Below are 27,282 nucleotides of genomic sequence, written 5' to 3' on the forward strand. Positions count from 1 at the left end.
AGTGCCCTGGAACTATTTATTTAAATTAACGAGGTGGGGGGGCATTGCACGTCTGCAACTTCTCAATCCTTCTGTTAGATTATTACAAATTTCTCTCCCCATCAGCATGCCTCACTTCAACCTCGGGATCAACTTCGGACGTTGCATCAACAACATGGTAATGACAGGGATGGTTACAGAATGAAATATTGCCCATTTTCAGTGAAATCCCATCAAACCTAACCGCACTAAACAGGATTTCCGAAGTCGTTTGATTTTTCGTTCACTTGTATACTCACCTACGCAGGCACCTTAGCTGAATGGAACCCAGATGGTCAGGTGTGCGGCACTGAGATTGAATAAAAGTAGCAAGGAGGACTAGATACGAAATAGTGGCACTGTGCGCTATCCTAGACCGTATTTTTGCTGAATGACTACTTTTAAACCAGTGTTTACATAGTCTTGAGAATTATGAAGCCACCGCATTTGCCTTCCCTAATGCAGTCCGAATGCAACGGACTTGCTAAGTTGCATCAGTGACTTTGGGATCAAATGCCTTTTTCTACCCAATAAAGTCCAATGGTAGGGGTTTCGGGTTGGCAGGTGGTTTTTAAGACACCAAATACGTCGAGATGGTTAACATAGGAGGCTGACCAGAAAAAACGCCGGAGACGACACTCAAATGAAGAGGAGTACTGTGTAATGCCTTAATACTTTACATGGCTAACCGCGTGCTTAGCGATGAAAGCAGCTTAGTCGAGCAGCTGCGCATCTGCTCTGCAGCGTGGCCTCTGGATCACACTAGTCGCCTCACAACACATCCACACTTTAATAGCACATAATCTTCCGCTTTGCCTTGACTTATCACAAACCCAGGGAAGAGTCAGGGTGTTTAGTCACCAGCCACGGAGACCCAAGTGCCTGCGTAGTTCAGCATGCAATTAAAAGAGTGTTAAGCAAATAGTATACCCCACCATTTTAGGAAATACACGATGAGCTACAATTCAGTTAAAATAATTTAGTTAAATGTGTCCCAAATGACCTGTTTGTTAGTTCTACATTTAAAAATTGCATACATTGAGCATTCGAGAACATGGGGTTAAAAATCAAACGAGAGAAACTACAAACGCCACTTTCAAATGTAATGGAGGAAATCGGTTAAAAGAAGTAATGTTACTAAGATCATGTAAGTGCGCAAGTCTTAGTAGGTACAGATAAAGTGTTTAGTTATCATTTTCATTAACAGAAGCTCAGGCTTCAGAAAAGCCTAACTCAGCATTTAACCTTCAGCTAGTAACAGCTATAAACTTGATTTTCTTAGGTCTCCTTATTCTTTGCGGACATCTTTTGTAATAAATAGGTACAAAATATTCCATATCTTTGGATTACTAACTATCCACAAACGGAGCAAAAAATTATTACCGGCAATGTTTTAATTGGCCAACACTTGCGCGCTAAGTTCGTTCTAAACGTTGCATTGTTTTAGAGTCGCTCGTTTTGTGTTTAGTGGTATCCGTGATATGGCCTCGATCCCTAGGTTCAATGTAACTGGACGTTATCGTACGGCATGATTGTGCTTATCGTAATCTTTTTAAGGAGAAAGTGAACAATCTTCCACCAAAAATGGCAGTCGTTTTTTTGCAGGGGGTGATCCTGCTAACACGAATCTGACCCGAAATGAGGAAAGTAAAAGTCGTCCCACTACAGCAGGCTCACAGGTACTAACACTTTTATTGCTTCTATTGGTTGTCTACCATGGTTCTACAGTCGTTTAACTCATGTGATCCACAAGTTGTACTGTTGAATGTCTCATGCCCCATCATCGTTTAGAAACCATTTGTGCAATGTGTGTTTCATGAAAACATTATGCGTTTGTTATACAGAACTCTCTCTCGGTTGTAAATTGTATTGTTGTATCAAAGGTCATGCCTTTTTAAGTTTTCAGCTAGGTTGGTTCACTTCCTCCAACGTAAAAAATATAAATGAGGCCCTCTAAATTTGTCCTAGTACTGGAATTTGGACGTCCAGATCTGAGGTTCGTCTATTGTGGCGGTTTTTTTTATTGTTAGGGACGGTTGTTTTTTTTTTCGGAAAACTAACAGGTATTGAAATAAATATCACGTTTTTTATCGGTTTTTTGCGCATATTTTTTTCACTTAAACTATCATTTACCAATGAAGCACAACTTACGGATTTTATCGTTCGATGATTTTTGTCATCATCGATTGGTTCACCAGCAGCCAACTTCGAAATTTTCGTAAAATCCGGGGTCTGTTCCCTCACACCGTGTGCTTCTTTTAAATGATATCGTCACGGTGTAGCGTACGGAATAATTTGCATAACTTTTCAACGATTGGTTCTATGCTAATTAAGCTTATTCAGGATCCACTAACACACTCAAGTACATACATCGTTAAGTGTAATGCACAGAAGACCGCGTCCGTTTCGCAACCTTTTACCCAATTTGTTCCAACGCCTTCGCCCCAGCGAAACGAGCAGCAAGTCCTCTGATATCAGCGGGGATGGCACCAGCTACACCGACTCCATCAGCATGTTCTCAGTTCCCACCTCATATACCGGAGGCTACTACGATCGTGTAGACGATGAATCCGAGTCCCTCTTGACCGTCTCAGATCTGGATAATTATCGACCTAGACGTCCACAACATGAATCAGAATCCTATTATGTGGAGTACGCTAATGTCGGAGGGGTTGGTGAAAAAACTCCTACGAATTCTCTCACTCCAAAAGCCTCACCAAAAATGACCAGGGCTCTATGGGAGGAAGAGAAGGCGGAGGTGGTTAAAGAGGTTAGAGAGCAGCAACTGGCAAATAGGTCGACGCCTCCGAAAGTCGCCAGACTCCAGAGTATGCGAGACACGCATCGACGCATGAAAGCCCTCACCCAGATGTTCCCCTCTTTTGTGCTTGATACACAAGTAGAGAATGGTGAAGAGGTAATGAAGTTTATCCACCTTATTTCTTTTCTTCCCCAGCCCGATGAGGACGGCAAACTGGGATTTGCAAACATCCCAGATCAAATGCATCGCAAAGCTGTGAAGAAGGGATTTAATTTCACTCTCATGATTGCTGGTACGTGAACTCCATCCACCTTTTTTTCACGCATTAGGAACTTAAAGTTGTGTGCTTTAAAACGCAAACGTTTGTTTTAAAAAAAGATGCTATACTTGTCCTCATGCCAAGCTTGTGGGGAGGAGGCGTTTACTTCATTTGGTGTTGACAAACATTGTGCTCCAGTTTGACCCGCGAGCAAACAGCTCCCGTAGCCACTAAATCTTATTTAAATGACCACTTACTGAGGCAAGTAAACCCTTTGAACGGTGTGGACACTTTTTAGCTAACCTTCGCTATTTACTAGGCTAGGATTATTAAATGACTTATTCTTCCGAAGTGTAAAAACTGATGCGAATATTTCTCGCTTGGTTTATGACTTAGCAAATCGTAAGATTCATGTATTATAAAAAGAGTTTTTAAAGGTAGTATTTTTCTAAGTTGATTTTTGTCAAGTCGTATTGACACAAATCTCAGATGCATTAATATCATTCATGAAGGTAACCAGAGCCGGAGCCATAATTTGTACTTCTTTTGAAAGTGAGGTAGTTCACACAGTGTCGTCTTGTATTTAACTCACGCGATCCCAGCTACCATTCGGCACTACTAACGTCGTTGTAAGGAAAACCTAGTTGCCGTCAATAGCCATTAAATAATTTTACTACATCATTTTCATCTCTCAGATTAGCTCAAGCGCATTATGCACTCCTCTGTAGATTTAAATGTGTTGTTTAAGGAGGCCCTTGAAAGTATTGTATTCCAATAGGACCTCATTTTTAGATTTAAGCATATTGCTTTAAAAATCGTAAAATTGTGAGGTCATGACGGTTTGTCTGGTGTTTCCATCGATCCTCATATCTCTGCCTGACGTGACTGATTGTACGAGTTTTACTGGCTTTCTCATTCGTCCTTCCCAGGTGAAAGCGGTCTGGGCAAGGCCACTCTGGTAAACAGTCTCTTCATGCAGGACCTTTACAAAGACAGGGAGCCAGTCGACGCCAACGAGATGATCAAGAAGGTGACCAAAATCGAGAAACGTCAAATTGAGTTGGACGAACGGGGTGTCAAACTGCGTCTGACCATCGTCGACACACCCGGTTTCAATGATGCCGTCAACGCGGAAGAGTGGTAGGTTCCAGTCTCTCGTCTCACGGTGGTCTCAGCACTGCTTATATGGCAATCGCATCGCTAAACAGCTTTAGTGTTGGTTTTATTAAGAATTTTGGTGCATTATCCATTTACCTCCTCCTTGCGTTTGTCTTTATATTCCTTTGACTTCATATGGTAAGCGTTGTATGTAGCATTAAAGTGTGCCCTTCTTCTTAAAAGTATCAGGAGAATGATGCTTACCTAACTGTCAGGTGTTTCATTACCGTAGTTGGAAGCCAATCGAGGATTACATCGATAGCACATTCGAGCAATACTTCAAAGATGAGTGTGGTTTAAACCGCAAGAATATCCAGGACAATCGTGTTCATTGCTGTCTCTACTTCATCTCACCTTACGGCCACGGGTATGTGATCCTTTGTCTTCGCCTTCTCGCTGCCTCATTAATTCAAGAAAAATGTGCCAGTCTTACTAGTAGCTATATTCAGTAGTCAAAGGATGTTTGCATTAATGATAGTGAGTAGTTTTGTAAGATTTACTAAGTAGTTGTAATCATTTCATCATAAAAGCCAGTTTAGTTTATAGAAGTGGAAGAATGGGAATAGTTTTTATTACTAGCCGTTGATTTATAAACGGTCTCTACTTGTTCGTTTTTTGTCACCACGATGAAACCCAATCGCTAAGAAGGAAGCCCTTTAGCAAGACTGTGTCCACGCACTTGGTTTGCTTTAAAATGCAAATTATTTGAAACTTGAGCCTCATCTGTCTTGCGCGCAAAAACACTCACGAGAAAACTCGACCTGGCATGTGTAATCCTTTTTCTCCCCAGCCTCGATTCACAGTGGCAGATTTTTACCTTACTTTGACGTCCAGCGGGATCCTGTAAAATGTTTTAATAAATGGGAATGATTACTTGGTTTTCATTAACGAACTTGTGATTTAAAGTTCCTTGTGCATATTGGGAGTTCGTATAGCTCGAGTTGTCAGTGTTTGGGTGTTCTTTTCAGACGAAAATAGGAAGTGGCGGAGGTATCACAAGTCAGCGGTATTAAAAGGGTTCGATAAAAAAGTTTTCAGCCTTGAAAACCCTTAGGAAAAAATTAGACTTTGAAGAAGCTTTTCAATTTGGTGTGATCCCCTAGATCGTTCCCAATCCTTTCTCCAAACTTGGGATTTTTTACTCTAGAACACCATTTGCTATGCTTTATCATCAAAAGTTAAAAGTTTGGGTACGATGACCATTTAAGGCACAGTAATGCCTTTCCAGGGATTTGCGATCCCATAGCTCAAAACATTGACTACCGAAGTTAAACATCAGTGCAGGGTATTGCTGCTTTTTATACCGCTGTCATCCGGCTGAGATGAATGCATCCCTGATTTCAATGATATAAAAGGAGGGAACAAAGGCGATTTTCTGTTTATTATAATGAAAATGGTTCTTAATGTACTTTTGACTAACTGGGTGGTCGTGAAGTTATCTTCTGCATCGTTTGTTTGATTTCCTTCCTTTGAAGTGTTACCAATTTTATCGAGGTAAGATCTCTTCCCGAGGTAACATGTGGAGTGCTTTCAGGGTTAAGAAAACAGATTGATGCTTAACATATAGCCGGAACTTATCAATACATCAGAAGGTTAACTCAAGCGGATTTCAAACAGTGTGGGTTAAATTAATGCCTTTTGGTGCTCCTAGCTTGCGTCAGGTGGACGTGGAGTTCATGCGACGCCTGCAAAACAAGGTGAACATCGTCCCCGTGATTGCCAAAGCGGACGCACTCACTGCCAGCGAGTTGCGTGCCCTCAAGGAACGCATCATGTCCGATCTGAACCGATACAAAATAGACATCTACCGTCTTCCCGAGTGCGACTCTGATGAGGAGGAAGAGATCAAACGGTTGGACAAGGAAATTAAGGTAACTTATTTTTTCCACCTATCGTGTTCTAGCCACCATCGTTGTTGCCGCACCTGCTGGTTGTCTTTACTGTTCGATCCACCAATCTGTTACACTTGTAATTTTTTGTTACCTAAAGGCAGCAATTTTTTCCCTTACTGACATCATCTAGGATCTGCATTTAGTTGTATGAGTCAGTCGCTTATTTTATCGACTTTCATTTCAAGTTAAATTTAAAAAATCTTGATTCGGTACTTCTGTCGCATTAGGTTCAAGTTTTAGTTTGTTCATATTCGACCAGGTTACTTTTCAGTTTAACGTGGATCTTACATTTCAACAGATGTACTGTTTAACTGTTTTGTGCCTCTTGGATTATCTAAAATTTAAATTCAATGTTACATTTAAACCCCTTTTTACATGTGTTTAAATGCTTTAGTTATTCGGTACATTCGGAGACTCATTCGATTCAACTTGATATTTTGAGAATGACCATCTATGGTACTTCGTTCTTGTCTATCACTTCAATCCTTTGTTGATTTCAAATAATCGTAGCTACTATTTGCTTGCTGGATTCAGGTTGATTCTCCACTCCTGCGTTCACATTGTCCAATTTAGCTGGTTTAATGTTTTCGCCTGTTTATCTCTTGTCCATAGTTGAAAAATTCGGGGCTTAAATACCGTCTTATTTTGTTAGCTTCCTGGAATGGAGGTGTAATAGCTAGCTAGGTAATGCAGTCTGTTCTTAAGGTCATGGGTTCGTCGCATGGAGAGGGATCGTATAGATCTGTTTTCATCAGCAGTCCTGCTTATAGCTTACGTTTGCACTCTAGCTCAGTCGGTTTTTCATCCTTCGTTGTGAAATTAATGTCTACTGATCCTTTTTCTAATCATAAGTTGTAGGACTATTTATTCCATTAGGATCATTGCTATCAGTGCTTGTGTGGTTTATGACTTGTGTCGGAGGTCTCTGTCAAAAAAATTATGCTTTTTTCCCATTTAGTTCCATGCAGATGCCTCTATCTCCAACTTTCATGTTGTATGACATGCACGCTCACCTGTAACGTTTCGCAATAGCTTCTAGTTAGTTTTTAATTTACCTTTTTCAATGTTCAGTGAAATATGCTACCCTTTGTCTCCATTCTGAATGATGATAAATATCAGGTTGAAGTCTTTCAAAAGGAGATATTCATGAATAGGGATTCTGTTAGCAAACCAATCCACCATAGAACGACAGACTGCAAACATTTTCTCTCGGGTCGGCGTCCCGAGGTTCCCCTTTGTGACTGATGTGAACAACAAAGGGATGTAATTTCCGGATGACTACGCACTAATCTATGCACGCAAAAGTGGTACTATCATCGGTAAAGACAATTTTCAAGTTAAAGAAACTGGATGAGTTCTACTCCATGAAGCTTGTAGTTCCCTTTTGAAATGGTGTGAAGGTACTCGTAAACGCGATGAAATCGTAGCTCCCTTTCGAAAATCGTGAACGTTCTTTATAGTGGTCGATTAAGATTGAACACAGCACTGAGATTGCAGAGACAACAACGCCTACTTGGTGATTTGGGACTGACGGCATACTCTGCAGCTTCTTGGCGTCTGGGTACTTGGCTACAATCGGTGCGACCATTTGATCAATTAATCCAAGCTGTCTTAATCTATTCCCCTGCTAAACGATTGTCAGATACTTGTCCCACGGATGGTAGGAGCTAAAATTGTTAATGCACCTGTTCTATTTACTAGATTGTGCACGGAAATTGACTGGTGGTGAGTCTTTCAGCATTGAATCACGTATTTCACCGTCTAATCCACTTAAACATAGCAAAAATGTTTCAGAGGTGGCATAATAAAGCAAATTTTAGCTTAAAACAGATCTTTTGCATTTGCTGATCTAAAACATTTTCCGTGGGCTACACTTTCCCCATAATCTGAGTTGATGCTGACCTAAAGCCTCTACCGCTGCTTTTTTAACCACTGGTGTACCTGCTGAGCTGTCACCATAGCTAGCTGAGGAATGCTGCTTTACCTTTGCCACCAGGCGGTCCTGCCGTTTGCGGTGATTGGAAGCAACTGCGTGATAGAGGGTGAGGGAGGTAAGCGTGTGCGCGGCCGACAGTACCCTTGGGGTGTGGTGGAAGTGGAGAATCCCAAGCACTGCGACTTCACGAAATTGCGGATCTTTCTCCTCAAGTGAGTTTATTTTAAATTAGATGTCTCCTGTTTCAAGTCCGCACTCTGCGACTTCTTTCGTGTTTCTGCTACTACGTCTTCATTTCTCGTGGAAGGTTGATGTACTCCATGATTCACCCCCCAGACCTGTGTGAAATTACAGCTATTTATTATGTGTATTGCCTTTGACCTTCCTGTTTGGGTCTGTGTGACTTATCCCCACACATCACTTGGATCTATTGGTTTGTGCGGAGCTAATACCTGATTTAGATAAAGTAATTTTTCCTACTGATATCACAGATGCCATTTCCACTTAGTTTCCCTGACTTGTCAAGAGCGAAACTAGGTGGTTGTGTGCTCCCTGTTTGGGATGTACATCTATTATTGCATTGACACCATGGTTCTTACTGCTCCACCTAACTAGTAACTGCGATCGTGTAGATTGTTGAACAAGTCCAAAATCAATCTTGATCTTTACTTTTTTGCTGATAATCTAACCCCACCACCGTTTTATTAATACAGATTGTGATGTGATGTGATGTCAAACGCTCTACGGTCTTGGTTACGGTTCTTAAGGGGGTCTGCAAATGCCCAACTCCTAAATACAGACAGTCTAGCACTTGTAGCGGGAATGCTTTCGGCTGTTAGCACTGGCCCAACTCCCTGTGTAGGATTCGTCTGCAGTGACTCATGCATTCGGTTTGCGCCATTGGCTGCGGCTGTCCTTCCCGCTTTCCCAGTCCCGTTACCGTTTTTGTTATTTTTAAGCTCACGGAAATTCATGCCGTAAATTTGCCATTCTTTCTACTACTGTCACCGGGTCATTGATTTCCTCATGGTTGGTGGCCTTGAGATTGTCCTGTCGCTTGCTTGGCTAGCTGTCTTAGAGGCAGCTCTTAACGACATTTTCTTTCGCTCAATTGGTCCGTCAGCCATCAATTCAAATCCATTGTCTTGGGTCACCAGTTTTTTAGAAAGGTTTACATTGACACTTTTAGTAGTTGAGGTAATGTAACGAAAACAAGGCCTACAAATATCCCTTTTGACAGTTTTTTTATTCAACATTATCATCTTTAAACTCTTCATTAAAGCATTACTTTGTTTACCATACAATGCTCATTCGTAGCCAACTTTTTTTTGGCTACCTAAATGCAAAGGCCATCGTGGCGTAGTTGTCACATGATAACGTGCTTTACTACATAAAACTGGAGTTCAATTATTAAGTATGCATAATTTCATTCTAGTTTTCTTTGCATTTCTGCTGAATTTGCCACACGATGCCCGTTTTCATCGTGCCTCCTTTTCCAGTAATTGCTTAAAGAAAAAGTTCATTCGGTGAGATTTGGAGGCTTGCCACTTCACGAATGTGCAGCATTGAACAAGTTTCTGCATTCGCACAAACGCTCCGTTTTTGGCCGTGACTCACTTCACCGCTACTACCACATCTGCTTTTTCCCTTGCACAAGAAGCGATCGTCTACTCGATTCTCGTCCTATTTTCGCACTTTCGAAGTGGTGGCTTCACCTTTATTCAGTCGAGTGGTCAGTTTGTCAACCTAAAATCGTCCTGTTGGGGGCGATTTGCGATACCTTCGCTTCCTGTGAAATTTCGTGCGTTCATTTTCCTTTACTCGAATAGTTCCAGAAAATAGGCTTTATTATGGCCCATCAACCTGGTAAATTTTGGTTGGGAATGTGCGTTGATTAAAGATATATCCACACCGATTTTTCCTTCACCCCTGTATTGCTTTAAAATCAGAACTTACCAATTTCCAAAGTATATTTATGATGTGCTTGATATATTTTTTGTGGCGTTAATTTCTTTCCTCTGATCCCTTGATTTAAAAAGGGTATACTTTTAGCGGTATTTCGAAGGGCAGTTTGCGTAAGGCTACGGGTAACTGGGGGAGCCTGCCAAGGCGGTAGCGATGCTGATGTGAGCAGCATGAGATCGGTAACCACCTCCGTTTTGCAGCCCACGCGGGTTAGCAAGGCGAGGGTCTAATTGAGCATGTTGTTATCTAGTCTTCGTCTAGTCGAACCCCATCACAGACTCGTCATTGGAGCATAATCAGTTGAGGCAGTTGCTATCATAGCCTTCATTTTTCCACCAGGACGCATATGCAAGACCTGAAGGATATGACTTTGGAGGTGCACTATGAGAACTACCGTGCCAAGTACATCACTGAGCGGATGTCACGAAGGCAGACAGATCGGCGAGAGGGCATGGGGTAAGTTAAAATGGCCTCTTCTCTGTCCCCTTCTTCTTTCTGGCTTCCAATCCTCTTCGCTTTTTCTGCTCCACAGTGCGCCCCGTGTTGATCGTGAAAATGGACCTGGTTTTGAGGCCCTCATGAGTGCCGATTGTCTGCTTCGTCAGAAGGAAGATGAAGTGCGTTTTAGCCTATTTTTGGCTATGATCTTTAGTTTCCCTATCTTTCCCGGTTTTTAGTTTTTTTTAAGATGCTATTAGTATAGACTCCGCCATCGTATTCCAATCCTGCCGTTAAGACAGAAGCCTTTTTCTCTCTCGGTCTCTACCAGCTACAGCGAATGAGCGCCAAGAGTCTTGATCAGATGGCACGTGGTAAGCCGTCTGATGGTCTGCTCGCTAACCACAATGCAACAGGCATGGCCACCAATGGGGGCACTGGGCTAACTGGTCGTAGTTCCTCTACTGCAGCTGCTAGCGCAACGCCTGGTCCGGGTGCCCTGCCTCCCAAAGCCAGTCTCTCGGGTCTCTAGGTCGGTGCTCTTCAAATCGCTTTCGCCTATTATCCGCTTTCTCTTCATCTTCGTCCTTGCTGCTGCGGATGTTGTGTCCTCTCTTGTGTGTGTCTCTAGCCGTGTCATCAACTTCCTCCTACCCCAATCCCTCATTGCATACAACAATCACCACTTTTAGCGCTGTCTTTTAGACCACGCCGTGCTTTGTTATTGTTTTAAAAAAGTCAATTTTGATAATATGAGAACTTCTTTGAAGCTCATTTGGTTTGTTGTTCTCTGTTGTTTTAAATTCCTTTTTTTCTTCCAGGTATTTGGGAAATCTAGCTCTTATTTGTTGAAAAGGGTAGTGTTACGTTAGCACTTACGTTGTGGGTTCGTTGTCTTTGCTTACCCAAATAAAAAGGTAGCTAAGGCATGCTGGCTCAAATTCCGTATTGCTCGTGTTCTCCTTCCGACTTCGGGTAAGGTGGCCGGGCCTAAGCTTCAGCTGGGTGTACCTTGTGGAATCAGTGCGACAGTTCTGTTTATAATTGACATCTGGGCTCGTCACACATGTTCGCGTAGTTGCGCAGCTGTTTACCTAATCTTGTTACAGTTTACCTAAGATGGACGCCTTGGCTCACTGTACTTAAGCTATCCAAAGGTTAGGATGAACTGTCATTCGTTTTAGCAAACAAGGTGGGGTCTGAAACCACCTTCTCCCTGTCATTCTGGCTAACTTAGCAGGTATAACATCTAAGTTCCATTTTAAATTGGTTCTCCCTTTCTGGGTCTCTGATGCGTGAATAGGGGACTTCAATCATAAAGACGGTGATTCTCGAGGACTGGTTTTAGTTAATCGTACATAATAGCAATAAGGAAGTCTAATTTACTGCTAAATCCATTTCAATAGGGCAAGTTATCAGTAGCTGGAGGGAGGAGCGATTGTTGGTTTCTATCGTTTTGTTGGTCAGCCACCTTGCGACCTAACACGTGCATGTAGATAGTGCGTTTATCAAGGTCACCTATCACCGTTCGACCAATAAGCACGTGCACCTTTACGCAATTGGTTGACGCTCCTGAAACCTCGTGTGATTATCTGCGTGAGTAGCCCACATTCGACGTTTGACAATAACATGAGGACGATGGGGGCGCTGGTTCTTCTGTTCTGCCTTCTTGTGACCATTGGAACGTCCACTGCGATCAGTCCGTCTGAACGAACAGTGTGTGTGGTTGCCTCCGAGGCAAGCGATGGCACCTACGATTTCTCCCTGGAGTCTGAAACTTTCCACATGCGGACACCAGGCTACGATTTCCTCATTCCCGCAGCTTCCTGGTTCAATCAGTCTGTGGATGATGTGGGAATGGCCTTCCAAACAGTCAAAACTTCGGGAGAATTCGAGGACAAAATACAAGCCTATTGGGCGGGCTTCCTCGAACTCTATATCTCGAGGGATGTAACCTATGCCCAACTTGAAAATACTTTTGGCGGTAGGTCACTCATCTTGGTTGCTATGATTCAAATTTGGTCGACTATCTTGAAGGTATTTCGACTGTGAACTATTGCTGCTAATCTAAACTCCCACGAAACCACGTATTGGTGCGATATTTTCTTTTATCTTATGATTTTCATGCTCTGCCAGCGGTAACTCTGACTGACACAAGTGCAACGGGACTGTATTGCATCCTCACAATGTCTTGCCAAGCTTTTGTGGCTTTTCAACTAGGCCATGAAAGATGATTGAAATGGTATTACTGGTTCTAATGGAGTCAGTATGGTCAACAGTTTGAGAAAAACGATTTAAGACAATTTCAAACGTCCCAAAAAAGTAGAGACGAAAGTATGTTAAGTAATTTAAGAATTTCTACGTTTTAAAAGCATTTAGAGGTCATTAGTATTTGGGTTCTCACTTCCAGAAAATAGGAATTCAAAGTTTGGGAAGATAACTATAAATGTAAACTGCCTAAACTTCAGGTAGCCTTGCATAAATCCATGGTCACTGCAGAACAAAATCAGTGCTTTCACTGTTACCTTTTACTCTGGTTATTAAAGTAAGATTTCGAGGAGGATGCATGCGTCTATGCCATGATCATCATTTAGATGTACTATGTCTACACAAGGCTGATTGTGCATATGGATAATATAATACAACTATAGAAATGAATTTTACGATATTACAAATTGCTACATGATTTTCTGAAGGCTTTTGCAAGGACAACTCATCCGCTTGTCAAGAGCTTGAGGAGTACTTAAGACGCAATCTGGAGATGACTATCAAGAGGAGCCTTCAGTCCGGCGATATTGATCCCTACTGGCATCAGGCAGGCCTATTTATCCCTTCCTTACTATTAATGTGATATCTATTAAAAGGGGGTATTTTACTTTGACAACGCATATTTTACATCAAAGGCTGTTCTCTCGCTTTCTGGGAATGAGATTCACCCGAGAAGTTCATAATATTTTTAGCCCTTCTATTCCTCTTGACCATTTATTCTATTACAGATATTCCCTAATATTTTAGAGGTCAACTTTTATTATTTCGGGAGGATATTTTCTAGTCCTTTCATTTCTGTTTCTTCACTGCCCGATTTCATCATGACTTTATCAACTTTGTAACTGGTTTCTCTTCAACAGTGGAAATTTCGTTTTATTGCCCTCTCCTTCTTCGTCCTTTCAACCACAGATGGAGCTTGTGCTCTGGCAAATGCGTGGTATTCAAGATGCTTGGAACAACATTACGATAAACAACTCGAAATTCCTCACAACCGACTACTTGATGCATCTCTTGGATGACGTCTTCGACATTCAGTAAGTGGACCGCTTTCACTATATTAATATAAAATGCCGATAAAAAATTTCTAAGGGATTCGATGACCAATGGAATGCCAATGCTTTAATCCATTACTACCAAAACTGTGCGGTTTTATTGTTTTGTGATACAGTATGACTTAATAGACTATGAAGCCAAACGCGACAAATCCTCTGCTGAAGCCTAGGAAGGAGGTTGAATAAATAATGTAATGTACCATGAAACCTCTGGGTGATTTTTAGCCTTCTGCAGCTGGCAGTCGACATGGGGGACGTCAGCGCAGCCTTGGGCCTGTACGAGGCCCTGGAGGAGGGGCCGAATGGCAAGCACTATTTTACAAGCCGACCTAGCTGCTCCGCCCTCGTGAAGCTTGCGCCCGACCACAAGGACATCTTCATCTCTCATGACACCTGGCGAGACTATGAGGGTATGCTGAAGGTAGTGAAATACTACGAATTTGCCTGGAGGCTCACTCGCGATCCCAGTGGGTTACAGTTCTCTTAAGCACATGCAAATTTCGACCTCTGTTTAGTTATTGAAAAGTTATTTTAGCAGAAGGGCTAACTACGGCAGTCCATGTTTAATTCTATGGTTTTACTTCAAGTTTTCACGATCTCCCTTGTTCACTTGACAGCCAATGTAGTAATATGCTTTATTCTAGAGCATAGTTCCGCTTCACTTTTTTCATTTACTTTCATCGGACAGAAAAATTGTCCGTTTTACTTTGCTGTCCATCTCAAACTACTTCTACGACTTCCGTTTAGATATACCATATTTCAGTATCGTGGGCGTTATTGGCGTCATCACCTTGTTTTGTCTTTAACCAGTGGTTCAGCATGATTTAAGCATGTTTATGCTATCCTCTTGTAATAAAAAGACTAGTATTTGCAACGAAGTAATATTTTTACCGCAAAACCTGACTCCCGATTGGATAACACTGTTTTTAATGGATCTATTGGCTTGAATCATGGCCTTGTTTGAGCCTTGAGGTGCACATTTTCTGCTTATGTACTGGGGTTCCATCATTGGAGCCAAATCATGATTTTGTGTTTTGCGTTTTTTGTAGGCTCACCAGTGATCCCAGCAGATAAAATCCTTTTTTCATCGTACCCATCAACAATCAATTCAATTGACGATTTCTACGTGACAAGCACTGGGTTGGTGCGTCGGTTTTCTTAGTAGGAGACCGCCTTTCTGTTCAACAGTTGGTACACTTGAAACGTTAAATTTGTTAACAGCTCGTGAATATTTATGCTGCTAGTATTTTATCACATTAATCAGGTTTTTGTGGAATACCGAACTGAATTTGGGACGAGACTTAGCAAATTGGAATAAAGTTTGTGAGGCTTTCATACCCTATTTTAGGTCATTCAAGAGACAACAAACGGTAACGAGAATCCAAATTTGTGGCCCTTTGTACGCCATGGCCTCAACAGCACCGTGTTGGGGGCCTTTCGTGTCATGATTGCGACTCGTCTTGCACGCACTCCGAGTGAGTGGATCGGCTTCTTTGCACGGGAGAACAGCGGAACGTAGGTTCTTGCCTCTGTCAAATCCGTTTCATTCGATTGTTCGGCTTATTTTGTTCTACCCAACTTGTAAGTCCTGCTTATAATTTAGTAATAAATTCTAGCGAATACAAATTTGCAATGTGAACGGCCTTTTCTAGTGTTTATAGGTAGGGGTCTTGACTCCTGACAAATAGACATGAGGTTTAATCGCTATTTGTTTACCGTAAACGGTATAGGTACACACCCCTTAAATTGTGCTGATCAAGTATGTGGTACTAGCCTTAAAGAGAGCCACCAAATCCATGGTTTTGGTGATGATAAACCTCTGAATTTTGTTTGGAAAGCAGGGCCAGCACTACACCCTTACACTCGTCATAAAGATGTCATTTCGTCACATTACGTCTTCCCAAAAGTGTATTCGACCAGACAAGACAAAGGGATGAAGTAACGGTAGCAAGTAATGTCTTGTCTTCATTTTCATCACTATTTCTTACTTTTGGGCAAGTTCATTTGTAGGTACATTAGTTATTTACTTCGTATGCTATGTCAAGTTGTATCATCTTGTTGGGTAATGCTCCAGTGAAGTGGGACGAGTTTATCTATCTTTCCACTTTACCTGTGTATTCCAGATACAACAATCAGTGGATGGTGATCGACACAAAATTATTTGACCCATCGAAGCCCCTTCCGGAAAAAGACCTCTTCTGGGTGGCGGAACAAATACCGTAAGATGTTCGTTTATTTTCTGATTCCCGTTTTTCTTTTGTAGTTTTGGTTAGCGAGACTTGGACATTGAATATGATCATATGAATTGCATTAAAAGATAAAAGACTCATTGGCTTTATTGAGCTTCATTGAGACTGGATAAAATTCACCAGTTGTCAAACTTTCACATTTCAGGGGTTTAGTTCAGTCTGCAGACGTTACGGAACATCTTTTAAATAAGTCCTACTGGGGAAGTTACAACAATCCGTAAGTGCACGTTCAATAATTTCACGCGCTTTACTTCCTTAAAGACGAATGCGTAAAGCATTTTTAAACCCGCAAACATTGGGATACCATCGAATGCCTCGAAAAGACTGTAGTAGTATGAATAATCGGTTTTTTATGCTTTTCAAGCGTATGCTTGTTAGATTTTACCTTTGGAAACATGCAAAAAGCATTTATAGTTTACCAGTACGGAACGTTACCGATTTGGAAATGCTAGAACTTGGTGGTTAACTTTAGTGAAGATTTGTTTAAGAGGAACAACAAAATATAAGAGGCACAACTATGCAATAACCACGTGAAACTGATTTCATCAAATACGCGTCAAGTTCTCCTCTGGTTTTGGACTAAAACTTTTTTTATCAATTTCTCTTCCAACTTCTTAAATGATGTAAACTTAAGTAGGTCAAAATGCCAACTTTTTAGGTACTTTAAGTTCATTCACGAGATCTCAGGTTTTGATGATCTGGAGAAGAAATTTGGGGAATGCTTTTCCTACGAAATGACGCCTCGGGCTCAAATTTTCAGACGCAACCACTCGACGGCAGTATCGTTGCCAAGTGTCTACCGCCTAATGAGGTGAGAAGCTAGCTCTCTAAAGTCTACCACCCTAGTGAATCGGTTTACTTGTTTTGATCGACGGGCATAATCAAGGCGAAAATTAATATTTTAGTGTGGCGTTTAAGTATTTCGTTCATTGTAGCATTTGTCTGTTGATATCTTCTTGTCAAGTTCGAAGATTGGTGCAAGTCTCACGAACCATTTACATGCGCTTTGTGAAAAAGGATAAATACGCGCCTAATCTAAGGCCTATATGACTTTCAAAGCTACCACAAGTAGTGGTAGTTTTCTACAACCTTTCATTTCCTTTACTTGAACCTACAAGGGCACTTAACTCCCACAGTGAAGGTGTAAATGCAAAAGCGTGTGTGTGAATATACTATTCTGATTGTTTTATTAATCATGTAAGGAATAAAAACGATGCGATTCGATCACCATTCCTTAATCTCCGTTACAAATTTGGAGAATGAAGATCAGAGGAGTCACAGGAAATTTCTTTCTACGCAAGTAAAGCTTGTGATTAACTGGAGCCTGGACTTCTAGAAAATTTGTAATCACGTCCCCTCTATCTAAAGGAGAAGAGCTTCCGTAGCAGAATCTGTTGTAGTCATGTGGTACAGCCGAGACCCACGGGCTGCCCTCTGTGGTAACTTTTGCTAGGCTTACGAGCATTAACAGCAGCTATGCCATTAATTCTGATGGTGGAAGTACCTCCCTCACGTAGGTTCAATGACTTCACGCACGATCCGCTGTCGCATTGCAACTGCACGCCACCTTACACTGCGCAGTACGCTATCTCGGCCCGAAGCGATCTCAACGACCCCAACGGCGTTTATCCCTTCCCTCTCCTCGTCTACCGTCTTCACGGCGCTACTGACGTCAAACTCGTCAACCTGGAACTGGCCAGATCGGTCTGTCCTTGTCCTTCTTTTCATTGCTATCCGGTCTGGTTAGACATCGGTTAGAGTTTGAGACACATGTTTTTGGTTACAAGATCAATAGGGATTCGCAAACGCTCGGTAGAACAAAGAGGTCGTTCTTAAACTCAGCACGGAATCTTTTTCCCTTTTTTTCGGCTCTAGAACCTGTGTATCTACAAAACTGGGAGATTCTACAAAATGGTTTCGAGGCAACTAGTCTGAGAGTAGCAGGAGTAATGGAGTTGATTGTGTTTTTATAGCTGAGCATGATAGCAGTGGCTGGGCCGACCTATGATCAGGTGCCGGTGTTTGATTGGTCCCGGTTGAGGCCGGAAAGGCCGCGACCCCTGATGCATCCTGAGCGTTGGGCCTTCCCTCTGGTGGTCATCCAGGTGGAGAACAACCACAACCAGTGGATGCAACCTTACCTACGAACTTGGACCATGGCACCGTAGCTTACACACACATCCATCCAACATTCACTACCATCGCCAGATCTTGACTGTAAAAGCAACCTGACCGAGTTCGAATAAATCTTACAAACCCAAACATAGTTTAAATCCTATTTGGGATGGAAGTAGTGCAAATTACGCCCTAACTCCAAAATAAGTCAGCGCGATCCAAAGAACAAACGCATTTGTCTCTGCATTACAGATTTAGCATCCCTATCGTGGAAAATGACCACAATCGCTGTCCGCATTGCGCAAATCAAAGCAAAACTCCCGACATGCGACGATCAACCGTGAAGAGCACTAATTCGAACTTGCTGTGGTAGACGCCAAACCAGAACAGCTTATCCAAACTCCGAGGTAGCAAAGCACCCCCAGGAGACTGAACAGATGCAAGACCAACTCCGGATTCGGCTTACAGCGACGACCGCCTCCCTGCCGTGTTTTAGCCATGAGTTACCCGTCATTAGTGCACGCAATAACCAAACTCTAGTGTTGAGATTAACACGGCTACTATAACGACGTTGAATAGGCGGAAAAGTGCCGCCGAAACAGGTCACCTCGACAGCCGGGGCCGCAACCTCATCAGGCAGTGCCCGGTGACAGTCAGACGAACACCCTCAGCACCAGACGAGCCATCGAGCCTGCGACCCGCGCTTCTGACGATGCGAGAGCATGGAAGTGTAGACCGAAAACAACCAGCATAAGCACAGAAAGCCCTACCAGTTCTGACAACCCCGGACCAAGGCTCCTTGACGACACATTCACCGCGGAAAGTACCTTCATAGACGAAGAACCCAAGTAACACCGCGGCACAAGCTAATACCGGATACTAGGACCCATTTTGAGAACGGCAGAAATATGAACCAAGCTTTACTTCGCAGCCACTAGCAAAAAGCATATCTACCTGGAGAAATGGTAATCACTCAAAGGAGACCAATATCTGCTGCAAACCCTTTGCAATGCCCGCGCATCAACACACCGATTCTACACGCAGGATATAAAAGGCACCAGTTTCTCTCGACCAGGAGCTCCAACTATGGCGAAAAAAGCGCCGTTAGAAGCCACATAAGAATAAATCAGGGATTGAAGTTCTATCACTATTCAATACAGGTCTGTAGTTCATCACTAAAAACGCACCACAGTGTAAGAAGTTCAGAACGAAGTAATCCACCGCTGCAAACAAATCAGACATCCTCTGAGTACTGAGACGATTGGATCTATCGGATTCCGAAAGCCATGTAATCCACCTAGGTGAAATTAGAATGAGCACAAGCCAGAACCAAACAAACTTTAAGGGGCCAAAATCCAAGCTGCACCCACGCGCAACGGGGCAGAGGCACACGCCCAATTTTCAAAAAGGTTCGAACGGACTAACAAGAGACTTAAAACAATAGCCGACTCATTTTAAGATCAGAAAAGAGACCAGGATTATATTAACTGAGGATTTTTAGAGTCAGATTTACAATATACAATCTACTTACATCGGCGAGGGAAGTTCTCTTAACCCGCTAATTTTTGAATACAGAGTTCAACTGAATTAATAAATGAAACCATGAGGGTCTCATTATAGCGCTCCGAGTCTTCCCTAAATTCGTCTGAAGGCACAAAGATACGTCAGAAAACCTGTTACCAAGGTACAGATTGGCTAAGAGGCTGCTAACAAAAATCTTTTAGAGACGTTATACATATTAGATTTACTCTTTTACGTGGTGCGTATTTCGGCTACTAATTAGTGGGACATTTCTGATCTTACTACAGTTATCACCGCCGTAATTTATGATGGTTTCGTTATTACTTTTACAGCTGTCACAATATAGCGCCCCATACTTTTCTTGAAGCTTTAAGAAGTCACAGTGGCATGAAGAAGGTGTGTTGATGAAGTAAGGAAGAGATAATGCTACATTCGTTGCCCTAAAACCACGCCGCTGAGAGGAAGTACAAATTACGGAGCCTTGTGTGCCCGTGTAATCAAATCCCGAGTTAAACAAGCTATCAAAGCATTGCAGCTTATGGCATTTAAATTAATCAACTGTTCCAATACACGGTCCTTATTCGACTCCGGAGTTTTCATAATTATCATAGCATACAGGAACGTAGTCATGCTCCATAACTGCCGTTCTGTGTGAAGTGGTCAGTACTGCTAAAACTATATTCTACCGACCAAACATTAGTAGCATATGCGATTGTGAATACATTAAAATATGAAAATGGCTATTTTGCCAATACCAAAGCTAAGGATGGTTCAAACATCCATTACACCCCAAATTACGCTTTTTATACGGCTTCCCTAACATTCCAACATCAGTTTAACTCATCTTCAAAGGTAATCTCAATTAGGTGTGGGGTTGAATCCTGAGGGAGTTCTAACTTTAGAATGCACCAGCCGATCAACAGGAGGATAAAGTTTATCAGAAGTGGTAGCAAACTTGATGATAAAATGGATTTGGATGAAGATCTTGTCATTAAAACAGATTAATAAGTCGTGATTTTTACCATTTTTAAGACAAGCGCAATTAATTCGAATACACCCTTTACATTCAGTGGTCCAAAATAATACGCCAAAGGGTTTTGGCTGCTGTCTCATTTCACGGTGGTTCTTCAATGACTCGTTTTCTTGATTATTTGTCAGTCAATCCGAAAAATAAATACGCGCCCATACGTATTTTACCAATTAACGTACACCGTTACCTCATCCTTATTTTTGCATTTTACTTATTCATGTGAGTCTAAACTTGGATTTTGTAGGTTCGTTAAAATAAAATAGAGTGTGTTGCCAGATTAATTAGAAAGAAATAAGTAGGGGCGTGCAAAGAAGTCCAAAAGACCTATCACTCTCCACGGGCCTCGATTTGGCGACACAATTATCACGACGTGACGCATCCAGCCACTTGCCTTCTAACCTGTCGCACGTGCAGCAATAACAGCGGTAGTCAAAGCCAACTCTGACGCCCTGGTAGCCGTCGCGTGGCTGTGAGCAGGGAAAAGAAGGGGCGGTGGGAGAGAGGGGGGGGGAGTGGAAAGTGCCAGGGGAGACGTGTAACCCGCATCCCAGGAGGTGTGAAGCGGTGTTTGGACACTGTTTAAGCAAATTAGAGGCGTGATTTCTCCGCCCATTTTTCTACCCTTTCTCCTGCTACTGAATTTCTTTATCGAAACAACTATTTACAGTATGTCGTGTATACTAGGGCAATTTGAGGAACTTAGGTCCCTAATTTAAACCAACAATCTTTCCAGCCCAGAGCTGCCTTTTTATATTCGGTCGTTGCGACTTTCACCTGTAAAAAAAACACTCTGTCTTTAGAAGCCAATAAAAAAACCTAATCCTAGCCAACATTCGATTTCAATCCTCAAGTGATTGTTAAGAAGAGGTTTGAAATAGTCATTTCTAGTTTGAGGAAATAGGGTCAAAGCGACGCAGAAGATGAGGATGAGAATGAGGTGATTGTGTATCCTACTCTCTCCCATCCTGCGGTTCACTTCTTCCCATGTATCAGCTTTGCTACGAAATTAGGTCTTGAATTCTTCTCTCTAGGAACGCCACCTTTTCCATTCACTGGTTCACTGTCTGTCTACCTCTCAGAGATATGGTTTCCTACTCATATCTCACTTGTATCGCATAATATTGCGTAACATCGAGTAAATGGGTCTCGACCGTAATTGCTGTTTGAACAACTCCGCACACACACACACGCACAAAGCGGGCGTAGTATGCTAGGCACGGCGGATGAATAAAGTGGTACGCGTTTTGAAAGGGTGGGTAGGGTGGGTAGTACGCGGATTGCTCAAGCATTTAAGTTTTGACCGCAAGAACATTTTTCTCAACCTAGCAAAAAATGCAAACATATTACGCCTTAATGATATGAATGAAGTAAGGAACATCTTGGAGGTTGTTGAAGTGGACATCAATTACGACACCCTATATATTCAGAAGCTAAAAGCGACAATGGGTGTGCTTGGCATTCGCGTAGGTAGGGAATGTCTGGGAACATTAAGTTTATTTGCCCTTCGATTTGTTTACCCACTTCTATTCATGCTCCGCTTTGCTGATCTGCAAGTATTGCTTGAATTATCGCACTAAGATCATGCTGAATTCGTTAAATATTAATTCGTTAGTGCCCTGAATTGCTAATATTAACTGGTAGGGAAAGGATAAAGGTGTATTTGATGATACCAGTTTCATTGGACATGTAACTGTGCCCGTATCTCGAATCTCATCTGGTTTGATCTTTATGGCAATGGAAGGAGGGCTGCTCAGCTCCTCTGTGCAACTTGTCCACCATTTCTTATGTGCCTTATATAACATCTCCAGGGACAAAATGAGTGCCACATTAATGGCATCGTCGGCTCACCCATTTTATAATGATTTCTGTCTCTGTTTCACTGGTTGAGTACCACGTTATGATGGCGATCGGTCATCCCTTCCAGTTATTAACAGTATTTTTTCTTTGGAATCCTAGGTCAGCCTAAATCTTCACTTTGCAGTTCTTTTCGCATGTCATCAGGTACGATAAACCTGCCCATTCGCCCTCCACTACACCTTAGAACACACTGAAACACCAGCAAAGTGGTACAAAGACAAGCAAATTTGTGGCGCTTGTAAAGTTTACCTTCAAATAAAAGAGCACACAAATTAAGATACATTTTGCCATACCAGCATTTTCTAAATTTATCAGTAGCTTTATTAACTGGCCTGTTCAAAGGGAATAGCGATGGACACTAATCCTACGCCATTCATTTAAAAGGAAAAAAAGTATAGACTTATCTTAGAACTTATCATCTGTACAAAAATGTGATTGAAAGGTATTGTAAGCAATACGAATTATGGCAATTTTTCACTTGTAAATTAGGCTTACCCACCATCCAAATTTACCCCTGACTTCATGTATTATGGACTCTGAAACATTTGTGAATTTTGTATTGGAAAACGGCGAAACCAGAGTCGAGAACTAAGGAGAAGGTCCTGAGTAGTATAGTTAGGGAAATCAAAGACTTGACAGTAGCCGCTTAAGTCACAACTGGTACTTCAATATTGGAACTGAAAACTGGGATTGTCGCGAGGACTGTGGCAGTGTTTTGTTTCCCCATAGATCTCTTGCCTCTAAAGTGATCAAATTATGTGGTAGATGAGTATATCCTCTCAAAATGGACTCATTTTATAACAATGAAACATTAATAGATGCTCTTAATATAGAAAATCCGACACTTTTGGTTGTTTGCTGTCAACTATGTAGAACAGTCAGGGATAGGGTAACTAACTCGTGAACCGGGAATACGGTAATGCATTCACTCATCACGGTTCGCGACAATAAGCTATAATGCAATTGCCAAAGTAACAAAGTTTAATATTATTCCCAATTTCTTGATAAATATTCTGATAGAATTGCCATGTGTGGGGGAAGTGGTTTGGCTGCTAACGAAGTTCCACGACTGCCTTAATGTCTCCATTAACGGCGGCTTACTATGCCAGGAATATTTAAGCCAGTGAGTGAGGATTGTCATTTTTTTTTTGCTTTTAAATCATTTCAAGTACACTGTGATCAAGAAGGTGGCCAATTTAAAATTGCTTAAAAATGTGGCTATAGAGGCTTCATAAACTAGGTTCAAATTCGTATCAAACTCAGACTCGACTTAACAGTCTACTGTGGATGGGACATCCTAAGTGGCGTATCTTTTACTCTGTGAGATTTGTCGGGACAAAACACATGGAAATAGCTCAGTTTGGGCATCTGTCCATCCTTACACACTTTCTAAATTTCCTCATCAATGTGACCATTAAAACCAGCCATTGTGAATAAGTGGTCATAATTTGTAATGCCCACGTTACATAGGACTGACAGAAGTATCAGCATTTGTTCAACCGCAGACATTATGAGGATTATTATTAAAGTAATTTGAAGAATACGTTGGACCGCCAATGCAATGTTGCTGAAGAGCACTTAACAAGCGGAGTCGTTTTACGGACTCGAGCGCGCCAAGAGCCTTGCAAAATTGTATCGGTTTACCTGCTGCCCTGTACTGATGTCAATACGGTTGATTCTATAGTCATAAGTATAGGAGTCAGCTCTAAAGTTTAAGCCTTCTGAAAACTAATCAGGGGGCCATTTTTACGTCACCATCATATTTATAATGGTATTACATGAGATTTGGGTGTCATCAGTAAAGTTGTATTAATTACTCTCCGTCTGATAGACCTGTCGATTGATCACCAATCAACCCTTGCCACTCTTCGCCTAGAATTTAGCATCCTTCTTGTGCTTTTCCATACCTCCAACTAGAATAATAAAGATAATTAAATGGTTGATGTTGGTTTTTTTCTCAGGTGACAGTGAAAGCATAAAATCCTTGCTTGGTGGTGAGATCATGCCAAATAGTCTGTTTGAATGATATGAGTAGGACTTGTGCTGATTTTTTAGCAGAAAGACATAATTAACATCAGTAAGAATTTATGTTACAACAGTTTTTAGCTGCTTACTTCTTTGCTTACCGACGCCTAAGGGAGAATCTCGGCCCTCTCGGTTGTCATGGTACTTGCTCGCATCTGTTCTCCCCTTTCATAGACAAAACTTCAAACAGGTGAGTGAAGAAGTATGGTACACTTCAAGTACAATCGTCGAGAGGTGATGCTCCTCCCTCATCTCACTCTCTCCTTCTCTGTGGCCTCCTCGTCTATTAGTGGACACCAGGACCTCGTGCTTCTGAGCGTTTGCGTGTGTGCCTCCAGTGATAATGGTGCTTTAGAGGAAAATCCCTGCTTTTGCAGCCCCTCCACGGTGGTCACGCAAAGCGTAAGCGGTGCTTTCTGAATGTCAAGGGAGGGGAAGAGAGATGTCTACTGAAATTCTTTAAGGTTATACCACTTAACAGGGCGTGAAAAAATTATGACTGGGAGAGTCAAAAGCCTGTCATGGAGTGATGGAAGATGGCAACTCCATTGGCTTTTTAGAAGCTATTTTTTATTGCGTGAAAGTGATCAGTGGAAGTGGTTTCCTCTCAGCGTTTGCTTTGGCTGTCCAACGACACAAATCGCCTAGCGAGAGCCATTAAATCAATCTACCGTGGACAGAAATGTTAGCTTATAAAGTCGCCGAAGGGCGCTTTCTGCGATGTGCCTGTACCCTCCGTTGTTTGCATGGTTTAATGGACTTTTTATTCACTAATTAGTGTATTCTTTCAGCCAAACAAGTGCATTTTAATCAACAGGTAAAAAGGTAAGACTAGCCTTTACCACTTTTATTCTTAAATAAGGAGTGGCAGCGTAAGTGAAAGTCGATGGCATGAGCATATAATTAGAGGATTTTCCAGCTATTAAATTCATTTAATGCTTCGTTTTAACTCATACAATCTCGTGATACTAACGTAGCGGTAGTGTTAGGTTGATAGTTTGTTTTAAAGTTTAGTGATACATTCCTCTCTGGAGACTGTTCATTGGGAGGCCAACTATGACCCTTGTAATCAAAAACTCATGGTTTTAGGTTATGGACAGATCATTTCGCGAACGCTGGGACCTGCTCAGACTCTGTTAAGTAGAAGAGTTTTAGTGGAAATTTTATTGAAAGCGGATATGTATTGGGTATACACAATCAAAGCTTCGCATCAAATTAAATGAGAAAGATGGTTTATTTAAGATATCTATTTCTACTTCGGTTTTAAAATAAGTTGGGAGGGTGATCAATGCCCATACTTGATTTAGAACTGTGGACCCAATAGTGGCGTCCGTTATAACGCTACCAATTCATTCAGGCTGGTGCAATTATTCAAAAAATGTAATATGAAGGCATCTCTTGGCTGCTCACCGGAGTCAATCTCTTTTAACGGACTTAGAAGATTTAATTTCACTTTGGTTGGCTACTTTAAAGACAAATAAGATGCAGACACTTGGTCCGCGATTTTTTGCTCTTTTGTGAATTTAAGGGTCATTCCATGCTTTGTGTTTAAAACACACGTTCACCGATTGCAATACGAGGACACGTTTGATCCAACCGGAAATGTGAGACCTTCGGAAGCCTTGACCACCACGGAGTTCCAAATAAATTTGTTTAGTAATTGAGCTTGCTTTTTAATTCAAATGAGGCAAATTGCACCTTCATCAACGCATAGGTGGGCGGAGCTGAAGCTACCTTTTCCAGTCGTTAGCTTTTGGATGTTGGTTTTATTTATTCACGGCGTTGCACGCCTTGGTGATACATGGGCTAACCCACCCCACCGGCGCCAAAGCATGACTCGGCCATGGGACGAGGTTATGAGATCAATGTCCTTGAAATCGGCAAAAGCGGAACTATGGAAAGCTCCATATATCTCCGTGGCCTCCTTTTCTCGACATTTATGTCAAAACTGAGCTAATTTTCATAAAACGAGTATCAACACAAGCATTAAGGATCCATTTAATCCCAATCAATTTCTACTGGAAGTCTATGATAATTTCAAATTTCAGTCGGTTACTTTTCTCTAACAGTAACTACACTACGCGTGATAAAAAGGATTGAAAATGTGCTTCTTTCGCCTAGTCTTATTCTGTTAAACGTATCCCACTCCCTCCATTCATGGGCTAGCAATGCTTAGTGCCAATTGAAACTCATCCATTTGCGTGATCGCTCCCTGATAATGATACCAAAAACTGGAAATTATAAGTCTCAAGCCCTCTCAAACACCCCTATTGTCAAATGATCATCTTCTGTGTTGATTTAATTTTTGTATTGCCTTCACTTCTTACCTCTTCCATTTTTCACCCTAAACACACCATCTGCTCAGGTGTCGTCACCGTTTGCGTGTGGGTAAATGAATGGAGGAATGAATTAAGGTTGTTTTTATGTTAGCAGGGTATTGAAGGCGAGAGCGAGAACATAACGAAGAGAGGGGAAGGCGAGGAATGTTGCTTCCCTCAGGGCAAGGGAAAATGAGGTGCTCGTTGTAAGTCGATTAAATTAGCCTCTGCCTGCGGCACGGGTCAGAAGATGGCTTAGACCGATCCAGCTAATGACACATCCAACATGAGTACGAGCCCTCCCCTAATGGAAGTGAAGGTGATTTTATCGATGAAGAAGTGAAGCAATTAGGCAAACTATAGTTGAAATGCTCTTTGGATGTTTTCAAAAGGTGCTGCATGCACTGTTGAGATAAAAAG

General features: G+C 41.9%; 2 protein-coding genes across 2 annotated transcripts; one reads left to right on the forward strand and one right to left on the reverse strand. All coding sequences in view use genetic code 11, as the record gives it.

Annotated features, from left to right (window-relative positions):
- Nucleotides 1–1,499: 1,499 nt before the first annotated feature.
- On the forward strand, nt 1,500–18,164 carry EGR_01732 (Septin-5; the record flags this gene model as incomplete). Its single annotated transcript, XM_024490981.1, has 20 exons — nt 1,500–1,539; nt 1,576–1,697; nt 2,975–3,071; nt 3,968–4,178; nt 4,429–4,563; nt 5,848–6,067; nt 8,085–8,236; nt 10,329–10,445; nt 10,522–10,606; nt 10,759–10,951; nt 11,968–12,411; nt 13,124–13,274; nt 13,556–13,729; nt 13,973–14,214; nt 14,797–14,891; nt 15,096–15,262; nt 15,871–15,966; nt 16,655–16,807; nt 17,514–17,700; nt 17,970–18,164. 20 exons carry the CDS (start codon nt 1,500–1,502, stop codon nt 18,162–18,164), a joined length of 3,276 nt encoding a protein of 1,091 aa, XP_024354437.1.
- Nucleotides 18,165–19,215: 1,051 nt separating this feature from the next.
- On the reverse strand, nt 19,216–20,745 carry EGR_01733 (hypothetical protein; the record flags this gene model as incomplete). The annotated part of the gene is made up of 3 exons (XM_024490982.1): nt 19,216–19,408; nt 19,989–20,086; nt 20,530–20,745. 3 exons carry the CDS (start codon nt 20,743–20,745, stop codon nt 19,216–19,218), a joined length of 507 nt encoding a protein of 168 aa, XP_024354438.1.
- Between the last annotated feature and the right edge of the window lie 6,537 nt (nt 20,746–27,282).

Source organism: Echinococcus granulosus (assembly GCF_000524195.1).
Source record: "Echinococcus granulosus chromosome Unknown EG_S00007, whole genome shotgun sequence".
Taxonomy (NCBI): domain Eukaryota; kingdom Metazoa; phylum Platyhelminthes; class Cestoda; order Cyclophyllidea; family Taeniidae; genus Echinococcus; species Echinococcus granulosus.